This window comes from Centruroides vittatus, unplaced genomic scaffold (assembly GCF_030686945.1).
Source record: "Centruroides vittatus isolate TY-2023 unplaced genomic scaffold, ASM3068694v2 contig_351, whole genome shotgun sequence".
NCBI classification, from domain to species: Eukaryota; Metazoa; Arthropoda; class Arachnida; order Scorpiones; family Buthidae; genus Centruroides; species Centruroides vittatus.
In genome coordinates, this window is record NW_027122174.1 from 1,616,681 (window position 1) to 1,634,929 (window position 18,249).

Consider the following 18,249-nt stretch of genomic DNA (forward strand, 5'->3'; position numbering starts at 1 on the left):
GTTAAATCGTTATAAAATCAGCCGAAAAAAGATAAGAAAACGTAGAAGATCATAAATTTTAAAAATGTATACAAAGAAAATTTAAATATCTTCCCTTTTCTCTCTTTTATCTCATAAATATTTCATCGTTTGTACGAGGAAACGTATTCTCTCGTAGGGAATACACATGTGATAAGTAAGATGAGCGTAACGAGCACTTAAATTCTGTCCAAAATCGAATAATAAAGACTAGAAGCTCCAAAATAGAGTTTTTTCCACATCCGGATGCTGATACTTAGTCGAAAACCTTAAATTTAGCCTTTGAATCAAGGCACTGGCAGATCGATTTATCCTCTTTCGAGTGAGCGTTACCAGTTCGAATCTTCCGAACTTCATCCCACTCACAGGCCTCAGATCTCGTTAAAGGACTAATGTAAGATCAACTCGGATTGGTCAACGAGGTCCATGCGGATGGCACAGCGCCGCCCTGGTGTCGGAAAATGTCTTGGGGTTAAAAAGCGGGAGTAGAGGTGAGGAGCAGTCGCACGGCAACGTCTCTCGCATGGAGTTGGACGACGTTTTATCGGATGTCGGTGAGTACGGCAAGTACCAGCAGCTGCTGCTGTGGTTCGTGTTCTTGCCAGCGCACTTGCCGTACGGTTCGCACGCCTACAGCCAGATATTCATGTCACTCTCTCCCGATCATTGGTGCCACGTGCCAGATCTGGCCAACTTGAACGTCAGCGATTATACGAAGAAGGAACTAACAATCCCTTTCCAGCGCGACCACCGCACTTTCTGCAGGTGCACTGTGTTCAGCGTCAATTTTAGTCGATTCAGGCAGCAGAATCCCAGGAGCTGGCGCCGGAATGCCACTTGGCCTCGTGTATCCTGCTACAGCGGATGGGACTACAACTGGACCTCCCTACTGGACGACGACACCATCGTCACCCAGGTAAAACTCCTTTTGTAACTTAGCAACCGCCCACGCGATCTCCTTTCCTCTCAATTTCGTGATAAACAGCGTTATAACAACCCGTCTACCAGCCTTTTTTTGAGTATGGTCCTACAAATAAACCACGTTTCTACCTTCTTAGATATGCAAATTTTGGATAAATTTCGAAGGACGGTGGGACGATATCCACTTAAATTAACTCGATTTCGATGGTAAAAATTCATAAGTAGAGATTTGAGTGCGTGGAGTGAGCCTCTGCAATTCTAATTTCGGTCAGATCTCGTTCGAGTGTACTTCCAAGAGAAGTGGTGAAGTGCTATTGAGAAAGATTTCAGCCATTCTCCACGCGATTCGATTGGAAAAGTTCAATCTGTACGATTTGTGTCGGCTACAAATGATTCTCTACGAAATGAAAGGTGAAATTCTCTCAAACGATGAAATTCGGATCTCCTAAACCAGACAAATTCTTGTCTACCCCTGAGATACTAATAATAGCTTTCCGCACAGCTTCGTGATGTTGCGGAGTCGCCCAACGTTTATTAACATGCTCGATGCATAGAAATAAATAAATAATAATAATAAAAAGGTAGGATAATTATCTAAAATGTAAAATAAAAATTCGGAATGCTTTTTTTTCATTTTAAAATTTTATTTTAAGTTTTGGAGTGTTTTTTCTCTGGAAGAACCTCTAGAAATAAAAGCTTATTATCAAATTATCAAAATAGAAATAAAAATAAGAAAATTTCTTGATTTTTGAAAGAGAATCTTGAAAAAGCTCTCATTTTCCGCAATATAAATTAAGGTTTTCTTTTATTTTATTAATATAAGTTAGAAAATTTTCTCATTCTTAGAAGAAAGGAAGTCAAAAACTTTTGTTTGTACAAGAAAAAAAATCAAAAATCTTCACATTTTTAGAATCAGAATGCCAGAAATTCCTTTCGTTTCTAGAAGAGCAAGTCAAAAATCTCATTTCTAGAATAAGAGAAAACAAAAAACAACTTTCACGATGAAGAGAAAAGCCAAAATCTATACTCGTGAGAGGATCGAAACTCAATAAAAGCACAAAATTAATGGAGATTTTTTTCTCTTTAATTGTTTGGGTGATGAAAGATAATTTATGACTTTTCCTCAATTTTTATTTTTAAATTATAGAGATAATGGACCACAAAATCTATATTTAATTCCGTATAAAAACCATTTTTGCACCTTTCATTCATTCGGTCGTGAACAGAACTTGACAATTCACAATTTAAGTATAAAAGTTACGAGAACGTTTCCTCATTTTTAATAGCATTTTATTCCTCAAGAGGAGAATTTAACTTACCACACGTGATTTAGTACAGAGGTCGTCAACTGTACGCGTGTGTCGAGCTTTCGTGACATGATATATTGATTGGCATGTTGTAAAGTCACGTTCCGTATTAAAGAAAAGTATTATAAATGTATTGATTCAAGTACTATATCATGAAATTCAATACAATTTCACTACGTCCCCTAGAAATTCACACGCGAACTTTGACCTCTGCAGAATCTAGTTGATGATTTATTATTAATACTTGCCGAATTTCAGGTGATAAATTCAATTTTTTGCGTTTTTTTTTATAGTTCTAAGGACTTAAATCAACTGGTTTTAGCTTTTTATGTATTGAAAATATTATTTATTTATTAATTTTTTCATCAATTTTGTTTTTATTGCACGTCTAGTCGACAAAGAATGTTATTTTCCAGAAATTCTTTTGGAGAAGGAATGCTCATAAATCCTTTTCTTTTGTGTTTTTACTTTTTTCTACATTGTTTATTGTCTTTTGTTTTTATTTTACTTAGAAATATGTCCATTAAAATGCAAAAAATACCTGAAAGAATAGCAAAAAATGCCTTTGAAGGTATTCGAATATCTCAAAATTATATTCGGAAAAGTCAAAAGTAGCTGTAAAATGTATATAAGAATGGTTTTAAAAAGCAAAAAATTATAAATACGCATCTATAAGAGCTATAAAAAATTAATAATATCTTTGAAAACTTCACAGAAAGACTAAAAAGAAGAATAACTGACTACAAAATAGTAAAAAAACAAAAAATTGATGCTCCATAAAAGTCTACGAATCACGAAACCATGGAAGGGAATAATGGAGTTACAAAAAATGAAAGAAAATGCCTACAAAAAGACAAAAAACTGCTTAAAAACACTCTATTTTCAATTTTTGGACAGTATTTTAATAAAATTAAGTCAATTCTGAATTAATTTTTAAAAATCACTTTATACTGCATAGAAAATTGCTGACCTTTTCACCCCATCAACCAATTTACAAAGCTTAAATTTCTCCAGTTTCATCACTTCGTGTCTAAACTATGCAAAGGGTTAGATGATATTAAGCCGATGTACTTAAAAGTTCAACGTTTTTATCATCAAAAATCAGTAAAATGACACGTATAACCGTTATAATTCGTCATTGTAGGACTTAGCATTAGCTACAGTACAGGTTAAACAGGTATAAACTCATCGCAGTACCTTTGTTGGTAGAAGGTTGACAGAATCACATTTCTACTATGGATTAAGCTGTCACTCTGTATGGAATCTAAGATGCCAAGTAAATATTTTTGCCAAATAACCGACGTATCCCAATTAACTTTTGACAGTTGATCGAATGGCAACGACTCCAACTCGATTTCCTGTCGTTCAAACCTTCCAACATTTTCACAAACACTGTTGTGCCTTAAGGAAATCGTGTGCAAAATTTACCAACCTGTTTAGAAATCCGAGGAAAATCTAATAATAAAGAGAAACGTAAACTGAAAGCTAATAAAGTATAAGCTAGTCAATACGAGTGTCGCGTTTAAGTGTTTACGGATTGGAAAGCAAGAGAAACTCTTCTTTACTTTAAAAATTGAGGGAAATTTTGTGGAATATTTACTAAAAAGTTCAGGAAAATTGATTGGTCGCATCTAAAATCGATGCAGAGTTAGAAAAGTGCAAATAACTTAAATGATTTATCCATAGAATACACAGAACTCGGCTCACTCTATCACTATGTTTCTCTGATTCTTTCCTCTCCTATAAGGAAAATTAGGCAGAGGATAGAAATAATCGAATGTGTTCTCATACACAATCCTTCCATTCACCTTATCTTCGGCAGGAAAGAATAATCAGCGCTATCTTCAACCATTAACTTTATCTGCGTGGCAGAAAAGATAGGAGAAAAGAATAATCAGCATTAATTTATACAAAATTAAATTCGAATAATTCTTATCCTCTGATCGTTTCTCCATCTTCTTTTCCTTATCTACAGGATGGAAAGATGAAGAAGATGGAGGATTGCAGTAATAAAAATTAATATTGTTTATTTTCGTTCTATATTTTACTGATTATTCTCATCTTCTGTCTTCCTTACCTTCTCATACAAGAGATTAACTTATGTATAATTTAAGATTTTGTCATTATATGTATCATAGCGTAGTTTATTCTTACTTCTTGTTTTATATCTTAAAATATTTATAAATTTATAAATGTGTGAGAGTAATTTTAAGCTTAAATGTGTAATTTAAGTGTAGAAAAATTTTAAAAAGGTTTCCTCTATCGGAGAATCACTTTGTACGAGAAACCTATTTAATTCTTCACAACCAACCAACATACGAGAAACCTCTTAAATTTCTAATGAAAACTTTTTGATATTTTCATTATTTATTTAGAGATAAAACTGAAGTTTAGAGAGAAAAGATTTTGCTGTTTGTTTCAGGAAACGTGCTCGTTTGACACATTCTAGAAGCAAAAGAGTGTACTAATTAACACGAAATTCTCATAAGTCAATAAACTTCTCCCACTTCACTCACACTTTCAATGAATAATAACTTTCTAAGTAACAGTTTAACCTTTTAAATTATGCGCCAAAATGAGGATATATAATGAATTTAATCTTTAAATTTCTTATTAACTCCATAACATGTCATATTATGGCCTTGATAAATTAAACATTTCGAAAAAATAAATGTTTATTGAACTTTTTCATCACATTTTTGAATTTTTAACGATCTTATATTGAACTTTTTATATATTTTTTTTATCGGTATTTAGCTCCATAAATTAGCAGAGTTAAATCGATTATCTTTCAACCGGTAGCTCGCGATCACCCGAAACTGGATGCTGCATATTCAAATACATTAAAAGCAAAGCACACTCGGAAAAGGTTGGGAGACGGAGATTTGCATCAACGAATATCGCTTTTATTATCGATTCTAACAAAAATTTACTACATTTTCTTATTGATGAAGATGAAAAAATTGTTACTTTCTTACATTTTGAAAAAAAAATCGCGTTTAACTTCGTATAATTACAACTAGAGTTGACAACATTTACAGCCGGTTCCTTTATTAAAAAAAGTCATTCAGAAATCATAATTATTGTCCAGATCGATGACTATTTTTGTTCAGTAAGAAAATATCGTACAGTAAAGTAGAAAAAAATAATACTATTTGAAAAATACGAGTTCTCTTCTCACGACATCAAGCATCGAAAATCGATAAATTGGATATTTGTCTATCTGAAACGGGTACACGCTTCATAACTTTTGAGCTATTTACGGACTTTACAGCATTTAGTTTAAGTAGCGGTTTCTTATCATCGATTCTGTCAATGCCTTCCGCTACATAAAGAGCAAGAACTTATTTGTCAATGGGTTAATCAATCAACTTTTATCTTGTATCCATTTCCGAATAGGATGCCGATGATTGTTACTTGTTCTTCTGTGAACGGAGCCATCTTTCTTCCTGTTTTGCCCACGATAACGAAGTTCGAAACGTATCCTCAATGTATTCAACGATTAGCATTTTTCCAAACATCCCGAATTCACAAAAATTCGAAATTATTTTCTATCCGTAGCTTTTCCTTTAGAATGAGTTTCTGTCGTAACGTCGTTTGATGGATGTGTTTATTTGTGGTTTAAATAACTCTTGGATAACGACAAGATATTAATTTCGAAAGTCTTGGATACATAGGAATTCGGACTATAGAATGTTCCTGAATCCGGGAAAACAAGGACTAAAAAACGTTGCCGAGTCCAAAGAAGCACGGACTACAAAAATATCAAAGATTTACTTAAAATTTATCCTGAATCTCCACGAAATTTGGATTTATTGTTAATCCCGAACGAACAAAAAGTTAACATTGGAAGAATATCCCAAATTTAGGATTTCTGTGACTCAAACAATCTACAATAAAAGCTATAATCGTTATTCTTTCTTATTCGTGGTTAGAATATCCTGAAAAACAAAGTATCAGACACGAGAATGTTGATATTAACTTGTAAATGGACGAGAGAACGACTTGTTTATACGTTAGAGTCACAATACAACTGCAATTTTATGAAGTGCAATTCTTTTGATAGTGTAGAAGGAACTGGAATCGATTAAATAATTTCCTATGGTTTCAATCTCTTTAGAACAGAGGCTTATTTAACTTTATTCAAGCATTCGATTAGGGAATTAGATTTTCCTGCTTCTATCTTCGAGTTCCTTTATTTTCGTTACGCATTCATTTATCACTCTTTTCTCTTCCTTACTCCAATTTGTTTTCTATAAACAATGTCTTTGTTTTCTCTCATTGTCGCTTGTTAAATCCTTTTGTAAAGATGTACCAGTATTAAAAGTACAGATATTGAAGAGCTTTCATTCTTCTCGTGTGAACCGAACAATTGCTCCTTCGAATCTCTTCTTTCTAAACGTTTAATTCATTAATTTGAAGCGGGAATTGTGGTTTTATTTCATTCGATTTTGGGGTTATCCTAGTTCTGTAGACGTGATATGACGATATAACTTGTTACTGAATTAAAAATATAGACGTTATGTGGCACAAACACTAAAGTTTTCTCAAGTATACAAGTTGAATCGCTGAGAGTGAGCATCTTAAAGTGTTATTTGATGCTTTAAATTTCATTTTTTAAATTGTTTCGAAGCCAATAACAGAATACGAATCAGATATTTACTATAAGAACTGTTGCTTTTCTTAATCTCCTTTATGAAAAAATGTATTTCTATCAAATTTAATCGAATTTGCATTTATATTTTTAAAATTAAACGTTCTTAAAATGTTATTTTAACGCCTTTTAAAAGTTTCGAGGGCCATTTTCTATTATTTTCGTACTTACGAGAGGATAATAGCAAGATATAAACTATAGAAACCGTCTGTTCTCCCTAAATCTTTTCTGTAGAAGGATCTGCATCACTGGAGATGAGGGATGCTTGTGGAATTTTGTTACATTCTATATTTTAACTGTGAATTACCAACTGACACGTAAAAGGAAGAAAGTCACTTAGTCACACAGATTAATCACGCGTTACTTAAATATCCAAGGCATTTTTAAGTGGCAGGATGATAAAATTAAAACTCTTACTCATATCAGGAAGATGGATATTCCTATTTATCCTCGGTCATTGATCATCCCGTCGTTAGGGATTGTAGCCATACTTCATTTTAATGAAGCTTACATACTTTGCATAAGTCGGACACTGGAGGATGGAAGAGTGCAACAAACTCTTGTAAATTATACATTCCAACATCGGAAGTCACAATATTCTAAAAGCAAGATCTCATTTTCCAGTTTCCTTAATCAGATGCAGTAGAGTAATAGTTAAAGACAGGAGCTTAACTGAATTGTTTTCTATCTTATTTTTAGAATTATTAAATTTTCTAAATTCTAGAAAGGGGAGATACATAATAAATCGCATACTTTTTCTCCCTGCTCTTAATCCTGAGTGTTGCAGAACGAAAAGATTTTGTTTCAATTCCCTGAAGCAACATACCATCTGCATGTAATATCCTATCCTACCTTATGAATGATTAATTCTTCTTGCTACTCCTAATTTGGTTTCGCTTCGATTTCCTTGCACCCTCTTTTTTGATAGAAAAACAGGATTTCTCTTCAGCTTTCATCCTCCAGATTTCTGTACTGCACATCTTTTTGTTGTCGCCCATCCTTTGGGATTAATGGAGGATGCATCTACGTGCCAACTTTTGTCCTCGAATCAATTGTTCACCCCGAGATAGTTCAATTTAGAGATTCTACTTCTACAAATGACATCTTCTTTGACGAGTTTGGAAGTGGGTAACGTTACGTCTTACTTGATGGATTGCTACCGTACTCAAATCCAGAATGGTATTACGAGATAATGAAAAGAACATCTTGAGATGCCAATTGTTAGAAAACTTATAAAAACTCGGTCTGTACTGATTCTGAAAACATTTTTCCATATTTTCTTCTACATTTCAGAATGGATAAGGTCATTTGAAAAATTATTAGACAGAGGAATTTCTTACATTTCATCCTTTTCCGTCTTCAAGCACTGAGTTAATCTCAAACTGTTTTTGTCCTCGTGTTACAATATGAAACTAAATTTTGGCTCTATGGAGGACTTATCTCACACTATTGACGTTGTCGGAGTAATCACACAGAAGTAGAAAGACAGGGTTTATTATGACGACGGTATGCATTTCGGACACGTCGTTTGTCCCACTTGTTATAATTTGATGGAATACAGCGTCTGCAAAAATACAAGCGATTTTTCGTTGCAAACATTTGGCTTTATGATTAAAATGGTACAGAATTACATTTTTATACATACTTAAAACGTACACTCTATTTTGCTGGTGATGCGGAATTTTACACAGACGGTATGTTGTGTTTTCCGTACAAATAGCAACTATAGATTATAATTGTTGCTAGTAAAGTTTATTGTGACGTAAATACTATGGTAAACGAACGTAATGCAAAGTTATAAACAAGATAACAGTTAAATTAACACACTCTATGGAGGACTTATCATACAATAGTGCGTGATAAGTCCTCCGTAGAGCCAAAACTTACTGCTCATAATTCCATCTTATTTTTGAGTTTCGCTCATAATATTTCCATCTAACCATTTATTCTTTTACATTTTTCATATCTCCTTTTATATTTTACTGGTAGCCCGGGACGCCCCCAGTGGGCGTTCTAGCAGCATTACAAATTCTATGAGGCTTGTTTGATGCACTTAATATATGAAAGTTTTATGCGCTTAATTTTTAAAAGTTTGATGCACTTAATATATATAAATGTATACAATTCCTCATCTTAAAAACTAAACTCGAAGAATCAATACACAAACAGCTAACAGTATTTCTATATTAGAAAGTGAAGATATTCTTTATTCAAAAATATTACCTTCCGGAAGCCCACTATATAATTTTCAAAACTATCCGTTTTTTCGTTATTCGCCCCCTAGTGCACGTTACAGGCATTCCGTGACAATAATAAATTCCTATTACAAATATACTGAATTATTTATATTGTTATTGGCCAAATGAATAATAATAATTTATATTGTTAATTTAAATGTTTGAAATATGACACACGATAGGGGCGCCTCTAGTGCCCGTTTTTGGCGTTCGATGGGTTATATATATAGATTATTTTCTGTTTACACGTGCGTCTGTCGTCCTCTTCTTCATCATATTTCTGTTCGAATATCATTCTCATTGTTCACTTTCTTGCATTCTCACTGCATTATGTGTTCATGTTCTCTTATTGTTTGTCTTATTCTTGGTATTCAAAACTTTAAGTACTTCTGTGCCTTACTACCCGTCTATATTCATCATTCGTACACTATCCATCCGTTTTCTTACTATCCTCTTCCGCTGTTGACATTCTGTTATTGTTTTATTTCGCGTCTTGTTCTCACAATTTCGACAATTTCTTCACACCATACTACAACCGTCCACGATGAACCGCAGTTTCAATATAAAGAAAATCACACATTTCCAAACATATCTATTTTCTGTCAGCAATTTGTTGCTTCAGCAAGGTTACAGACCTCCAGTCGTTATCGTATTGACATGTCGTGACTTACCTCAGCACGGAATCTACCCATTCGTTTGCTAGTAGACACACCTAATAATCCCAGCTTGACACGCCACAGGAAATGAAACTGCCAGAAAAGCCCCGATTATCGAGTCGAATCGTTATTTTTCCTCCCCCTCCTTCCAACATTTTTCGTATGTTTCGTGTCCTCCTCCTAATTACAGGAAGTGAAATGTCCTCTTTTACCTGAATTACTAACCAATCTTTTTGCTGATTGCTGAAAAACACCGCATTGCCATTCGATTCTGGTTAATGATGGCTTACTTTTATGTCCACTTTTATGCTTGTATCGTGATGATAATCTTGGAATTATCAATCTGTAACGTGAACCTCGCATTAGAGAAGCGAATTAGTTCGTTTCTAATGTCCTTTTCTGATGTACGAAAGAACTAAATCGCTTAACCGTGGTTTAAGCTACGATTTCTCTTCTGTTTCGGGTTTGTAAATATTCTAAAATGATGATTTTCGATGGGAAGAAGACAGAAAGTGTAATTCCGTACCTTATATAACTGAAAAATTTAGAAAATAAACTCTCCTTGAATTATCATCATAGAAACTGAAAACTTTTTATGTCTTTTCCAGAAACATGAATTTTCTCCTTAAGGTTTGTGATTATAAGTTGTTTTATGAAGTTGGAAGCTTCCTTGATGTATCTTTTCACAGAAATCACATAAATTTATGCATAACTCGAAGCTCTTTTTGCAATCTTCTACATTTTATTTTTACATATTGAGCTTAGAGTATTATAGTTTTATGCTTTCCTCCAACCCCTCATATATTAGAACGTAGAATATCAACACCTGCACATTATCTTAAACTGAGTTTCCATCTTTTACACCCAATTTCACACGTGTTACAACATAAAAACTGAAATTTTTACCTGTTTCCATCTTCAAAACTTAAAATTTCACAGACCTGCCGCGTGAATTTCGTGTTGTTCTCCTTAGCAATTACAAGATACCGCAATATATTCTCATCGGGAAGAGGGACTAAATCGAGAAGAGTCTAAAAATATAATATACTCACTTTATGGACTGGCGGGAGCTCATTTTGGTGCTATTGGTTGAATTTTGCAGCTGTTCCCACTGACGAGGCACTCAATGAAACTCTTATGCATCAATGACTCTCGGCATCTGTCTACCATTTGAAAGAGGAATTTATCAGGATAAATTCAATTTAAGTAAGCGAAATTTGACTTTTAAAGTTGAATATTTATGAAACATTATATCGAAAGTAATCACAAGAACAATTTTCAAGTGATTTATTGATGAAAAACAATAGTTTCTCTCCATTTTCGTTGAAGGAAAATCGATAGAATTTGCTTCAAAAACTGAATTTACTTAAAGAAACTAATATAATTACCAACGTTTTCTTAAAGGGCTATAATTTTATTAACTTATTTTGATTAAATCTTTATGGTACTAAGTGAATTTCTTTATCAAACATTGTCACAAATTAAAGCGATGGAAGAAGTCGGTTAAGTTTCTTGGTTATTTGGCATCGAAATTTTAATTAAATGAAAATGTTTTCGTGTCTGAAACCATTATTACTGTCTTTTTTTTCGGGTATAAGCGACGTTCTTCCACAATTTGAAACCATTACTGACGGCTATAAATGCTAATTTTCGTCGTAGAAAAGCTACAAATCGAAGGGATTTTAGCGCTTGTTTAATGGAAAATTCACACTTTATAGCAAGAATTAGAAACAAAATGTACAGTATTTTTAAAAAATTTGGCTCCGGGGAAATTATTTAAAGATAAAATTTGTTAGTAGTCAACCGAGAAAAGTCTGTTTGAACGTTTTAAGATGATGCGAAACGACCCCAAAGGATCACTAAAAACGCTTTAATTTTTCATACGAATATCATTAACACACGTTTAGATACGTTCGTACAATGCTCGATTTTTCTCTTTATGGGGGTTAGAAAATGAACAACACAATCATATATTTTATCTGTCAGGTAGCTAATGCTGCTCCTATCAACATAATTGCAAAACATTCGGAGCAATGATGGATTGAGTGAGAAAAGTCATCAAATGGGTGCTAAATGACGCAAAATAACGTTCAAATGTCGTTTAGACAATTCATAATTTATATAAAAATCTCTTAAATTTTAGTTTAAATCGTTTAGGATATTGTCCTTACAAAAAATTAATAAATTAGACATCTTACTGCTGTTTTTTTTGATGGTAAAACACGATTTAACATTGTAAAGTTTAGCTGTTGCTTTAGTACTTTTGCTCTTCCTGATGGCTGTATAAACCATTAATTCTTAATCTGGAAGATATTTCGATACTTCCTGTATCGATTGCTAAACTTGATACGTTCTCTCAGCCTTAGTTCTTCGTAATGAGCCAATGGGAAGTCATTACTAAGAGTTAAACAGGTTAGTAAGAAATAATGCCAATAGTAGAGTCATTACTGTGTGCAAGATCAATAGTAGGTTTATTACTGAGAGTCTGGCCAAGAGGAGGTTCATTATTGAGAGTTAGCCCCAATACTAGGTTCATTATTAAGAACTAGACCAATAATGGATTCGTTACTTTAACAAGAGATGGTACTGACACTGGAGACTGTAGTGGACAATGAATGGGGTCGTTTGAACAGAGAGAACATTGCTTACGTATTTTGAAGAGTTTCTAGAAGTCACTGCTCGAATCTAGTCACGTATCTCCTGGCGAACTGAAATTGAGTATAAGACTTGGGAGTCATAAGTCACCTACAGGAGTAGATTAGTAAGCTCACGACCAAAGGATAGATCGATATGAGTCCATTTACTATACTAAAAGCTGAATAGAAAGATTCATTATTGAAAGATAGGCAAGTTTATGTAAGAAAATCCAATAGTGAGTTCATCATCACGAGATAACAGGCTCATCAATAAAAAATAGATCATCAGTAGTTGATTTTAGACCTATTCTAGATTTATTACTATTAAGAAATAGGCCAATTCAAGAGGAGCCATTGATGATTAGTAGATGCGTTACTTAAGTTGAATCGATATATACAATAGTGAGCTCATTATCACAAAGTAACAGCAAACAATGGGCGCATCACGAAGGAATAGATCGGCAATAAAGGATTCTACACCTACGGTTAGACTCGTTATTAACAAATAGTTGGCTTATCAAATAGGAGAGAAAATGGTAGATGCATTGTATAAGAAATCGAGTCCTTAGATCCAATAATAGGCTCATTGTCATGAGATAGGACCCAATACTAGATTCATTAACAAGAAATATACCACCAGTAGTAGATTCTAGATCTATGTTGAGATTCATTATTAAGAAACATACCAACAGTTGGCTTATCATCCAGAAGGAACCATTGACAGAACTATTAGACTTATCACCATGAAGGATTCTGCAAATAAGAATCGTAGAAAGGTGACATCAAAATAAAAAAATAAAAAAACATATTTGAAGCAACTTTTTTGCTGACCGAAGAGAGATTCGGCATTTATCTAGTTATTTTTTTCTTTACTTCATCCTCTTCGAATGCAATAATAGTTTGTTAGACAGAAGAAAAACTTGGTTCGCTCTACAAGGTTCTGTGTCAGCAAAAGGTTAATTGAGGACAAATTTATTGGGTGGAATAGCAGGATATCCTCTAGAATCAAGAACAGGTTTCATTTATTGTTTAGTTATAGATCACTGGTTGGATCTTGCATCTTACAATGGATTAAGTTGAAGCCTAAGTGGTTTCGACATCAAAATTTCCAGCTTCAGAGCTTATTCCGATTGTGAAAAACTGTAAATTTGCAAGAGCAAAGAGGATATTATAATTAAAGAACAAATTATGACCTCTAAAAGTTGCCAAATGCGGATATTTTTGGAAGAAACAGTCTTTTTTTTCTGTTCCTCTTCGCTAACTTATAGGTAATGAGGCAAAACTTAGTCGCTAAAATCTGATGTTATCACATTTGTGTAAAAGATAGAATTCTGCTGATGTGTGAAGCGATAAAGAGCAACAAAATGCGCATTTCATTTGTAAAAAGAGTAAGAAGAAGGAGAAAAAACCAATTAACCGCAATCGTTGGATTGCAGGATAAACACTACTTATTGGCACTATGGTCCATTACTGGAAATTTGTGATAAGCGAGGCGGTATCCTTACTATAAATCAATAAAAGTAGGTTCACATACATCGATCGAAGTAGATAACCATGCGAATAAGAGGCGTGGCGCCAAATTAGATAGATTCTACTTTTACGTTTACTTTCTTCCCTATTCACCATCGTCTTCTGGCAATTTAGAGATCAAAGTAATTACTTAGACGAAACAGCTGCAAATGGCACCTACCACAGAATTCTTTAATTAAAAATTGCCAAAAGTGACATTTGGAAGAAAGCAATACCCTTAAGGAAGTAGAGAAACCAGTTAATTTCGGTAACGCCGAAGAGATTCTGGTGCTAAATTGACACTGATGAATTCTTCAGTTACTCCGCTACAAGTACAAATCCTGGCTTATTGCTTAGGTGTAAAAATATTATTTACTTCTAGGCGCAATTTAACCTATTAATCCCATATATTTTTAAAGTTTTTTTATGTTTTTAATTAGAAAATTCGGCGTGGAATTCAATCGAATACAGTAATTGACACTTCTGGAGTAGACAAGAGGGAGACGGAACTTTTAATGGAAAAACAACACGTTGGCATCAACGCCCCACTCACTTGACAGATGGGATTGCTCTCTCGGATGGATGTCGATGGGAAAGACTAACAGAATCGGGTAGGAAATTAAGCCACCGCTTTTCGTTACCTCGGCAACAACGCGCAAAGGAAGATTTATGTCAGCGCCATCGACCAGTAGCTGTCAACAATCGGGGCGAAATTCGGAGACGGGCAATCTCCTGAATAAAGGAACACGTACCACGTGTTGAGACAGGAAATGGCTGAAGAATTGGCAAAATTTGACCAAGTTCCGCTCCGGATATTTTCTATAAAAATTAATTCTTCTTCGGCTTCGTTTCAAGAACAAAGAACGACCTGGACGATTATCCGGAAGATTTTCCCTCTTACTAATTAAACAATGTTTTAAATCAAGAATAAGTAAATTATGAGATTAAAAAAGTCGCAAACTCTTTAAAATCTAAGTTTTTCTAAAACGGTAAGTAATTAATTTATAAATTTTATTGAATTTAATGTTGAAAGAAACAAAAGGGGTTAGCCATGCGAGTGAGTGGAAACAGAAATAAAGATTTTCCGTTTATTTGCATTTGTGCAGAGTACATGCTGGCTTTTAATGCAATCAAATGAAGGAAGCTGCGACAGTAAAGCTTCCGATTTACTTCCCGTCTCTTTCTTGTGTGCTATTGCTTCTTTCCTTCCGCTTTCGTGATTCTTTTCCCAAAGGAAGACAACTGCAAGCTGAATACTTGCCGGAAGGATGCGGAAGAGGATAAAAAAGACGAATTCTAATTCTTCACTTCTAAGCTTTGAATGGCAGTTCGCCACAAAGACGTGAAAATATTATGCACGTTACGAGGATTAGACGCCAAGATCCAGGATCTTACGAGCCATAAATCTTTTATAAGTTATATATATAAAAAGTTTTCAACTTATGCCAATAATTACTACAGTTTCCTGTACCGATTCCTCCAATTTATAGGGCGGGCATTCTCATATCGCACGCTAATTTACTATATAAGAGAAACAGCATGGCGGACAGTCGCGTTGCCGAGACGTCAGCCATCAGCTACAGCTTCTTGCACAAAACGCAGATAATGCCCCCAGCATTCGGCTTTTAATAATTGAGCAGCACTGGTCTCATCTATTTATATTTCAGTTGTTTCCCGTGTCAGTTACCTGCAACGGTTGCTAGGAAACGATCCGGGACCAGTTGTGGGTGGCAAGAGAAACAAAACATTCCGGATGCTAATTATAAACCGTATCTTCTCCACGGCGGGTTATAATACTTCTAGTCATCGTTTCTCCAAAGCAGAGGAAAGAAGCGGGAAAAATTCGTACAAGGCCTAGAGAAGAGTGCTTTTCGGGTGGGGGTTCGTTCCCGTTCTGTGGCCGATACGCAGTACAATCGATCGATATACGTACAGCGGAAGCAGCGAGTAGTCTCTGCGATAGAAATGCCAAGCGTTTTCGTATACAGTTTTCCCTCCGTTTTTTTCCTCCTCCCCATCTACAATCTTTTTTTCTATCGTGCCACTCTCGGAAAAATCTCATTTATTTATTTCAGTAACGGACATTAGAGCAGATTCTCACGTCCTACAACACAATGGCTCGTTGACAAAGGCCAAACGAAAACATTGTAATAAAATAGCGACATAATAAAAGAATTGAAGAGAAAAAAATCCACTTAAGTATATAACAACTATTTGCATATGCATTTAAATTTGTTCGGAGACAATTATTAGCTAAATTCAATTTATTTAATTGAACTACTCTCTGACTAAATTGAAAACGTACGAGTGGACTGGGGTTTCTCATTGAAACACAGTCGTTCACATGCAAATAAATATTATTTTTTTCCCTCGTAACAGTCGGTAACGATTCGAATTCAAAAAGTCTCCAAATTAGGGTCCATTAAATGAGCTTCTATATAACTGGCAACGTTAGATAATGGACAATGTTGCCATTTCTTACGTTTGTTTATTTTCGTTAATTATGATTATTATTTTTTATGATTAACATTGCGGATGCTAATTAATGATAATTAAGATACCAATTAAGTAATTACGAATGTGAAATAACGGTACATTAAATTAGAAAATAGCTTTTCCGCTATTTTTTAACGTTCATCCAGTGGCTATCTAGACCATGTGGCGACTTCTGTTTCTACAACTTTCACATTTTCTTCTTCTTTTACGGTCAATTAATACAAACAAACAGTAATGGCTGCTGGTAAAAGCAGTTAAGAGAAAGTTTCGGGTGTGATAAAACGCTTCTACTTCCACGCGATACTCGCGAATTGTATAAAAATGGCTTCTCTTGTCCATTGTCGTTTTATTGGAATGGAAACCGCAAAGAAACAAAATATTAATATATTTAGTTGAGAATTTCGGTAGAGAAATGCTGCATAATATTAAAAATTTGCAATTTAAATAATTGCCACGTAAAAATCTATGTAGAGAAGATAATGTAAGGGGGTGATTGTAGTTAAAGTATACCTATTTAATGATGTATAGAGATAATTAGTAATCCAAATACAACCAAATCTGGTATGGTGACGTTTTCGAATAAGAAGAAGGCATTTCCATAAAGAAAAAAATAATACCAAAATTTACCAGTAAGGAATTTTTTGGTGCTCATTTTGTGTAATTTTTGATTGTGGGGCAACTTGAAAAATGTGGTTTATCGAAGACATGTTGCAAATTTGATAGCATTAAAACACAGTGTCACACTGCACGCGAGAAGCACCATAGATCAAATACGGTTGCCCATTGAACACACTGTCCATCGTCTTTAGGTGGAAACCACATCGAGTAGTATACTATGCCCTGCCGCCAAGGTCTCTATATAGCATGAATGCTCTGTACAAATAAAATGTTTGTTACTTAAAGCGCCAAAGGTTTCCTAATGGTGAGTTTTGGGTCTAATATTTCTGCGGAAATGTCTTCACCATGTTCCAAATGTCACCATATCAGATTTGGTTTCATTTGGGATGGTAAATATCCCGCTAAACAGAGTTTAATACAGGTAATCTAATTAAAATCGCCCGGTTGCTTTTGTGTTTTTTCTTTTTTTGCTACCCGTTGGAACTAAACGATACTTTTGAGAATTTTGCTGGTGAAATTGCACTATAAATGATTTCGTTGTCTAATATAGAAGGCAGCTTACTGTCCCATACGCGTGGAAAAGTACAGTATGGTATTGTATTAATATTTTCAATATATAGTCGTTACAACTAAATTGCTCCACACTTCAAAGCTTATAAAGGGAAAAATGTTTGTAAAACGTCTAAAATTTATTTCCGAAAAATAATATAAAAGGTAGAGCAAGAAAGTTAGTTTTAAAACTCACCGCGAGTGGGAAATATGTTGCTGTATTCGAGAAAAACAATACAAAACCAGTGTTAATTCTTTGTAACATAAATAATATTTAAAGAATTTGAAATAATTATTTGAAATTTTGATGTTATACCATAGAATGCTTACCACACGCTCACCATTAAATTTCATCTCGTATCTTGCTCTTAAGAAAATCACAAATTCAGAGATCGGAGGGACTTAAATAGAGAATTATGACGCTAGAAATTGTGTCGCTGCTTAATATGACACGAAACACAGTAGGCACGAGCATTTTCATTGTCGGAGAGCTTGAAAAATGGCGTTACACGAAAGATTTTTCGTATTGCTAAGCATGAACAGAACGTGGAACGGCTGTTAATGCAGATGAAAAATGACGCTGTGTTAATACTGTTAACACAGAGTCATTTTTCACCTGCTGCTGACTTTTCAAAATTAATTTTCTCT

General features: G+C 34.3%; 1 protein-coding gene across 1 annotated transcript in view; it reads left to right on the forward strand.

Annotated features, from left to right (window-relative positions):
- The first annotated feature begins 334 nt into the window (after positions 1-334).
- Positions 335-18,249, forward strand: part of LOC136974595 (beta-alanine transporter-like) — a 72,020-nt gene continuing 54,105 nt past the window's right edge. The window contains exon 1 of the mRNA XM_067269525.1: positions 335-934. Coding sequence (XP_067125626.1) covers positions 542-934 — 393 coding nt within the window. The 5' untranslated portion in view covers positions 335-541. The remainder of the gene's footprint in view (positions 935-18,249) is intronic.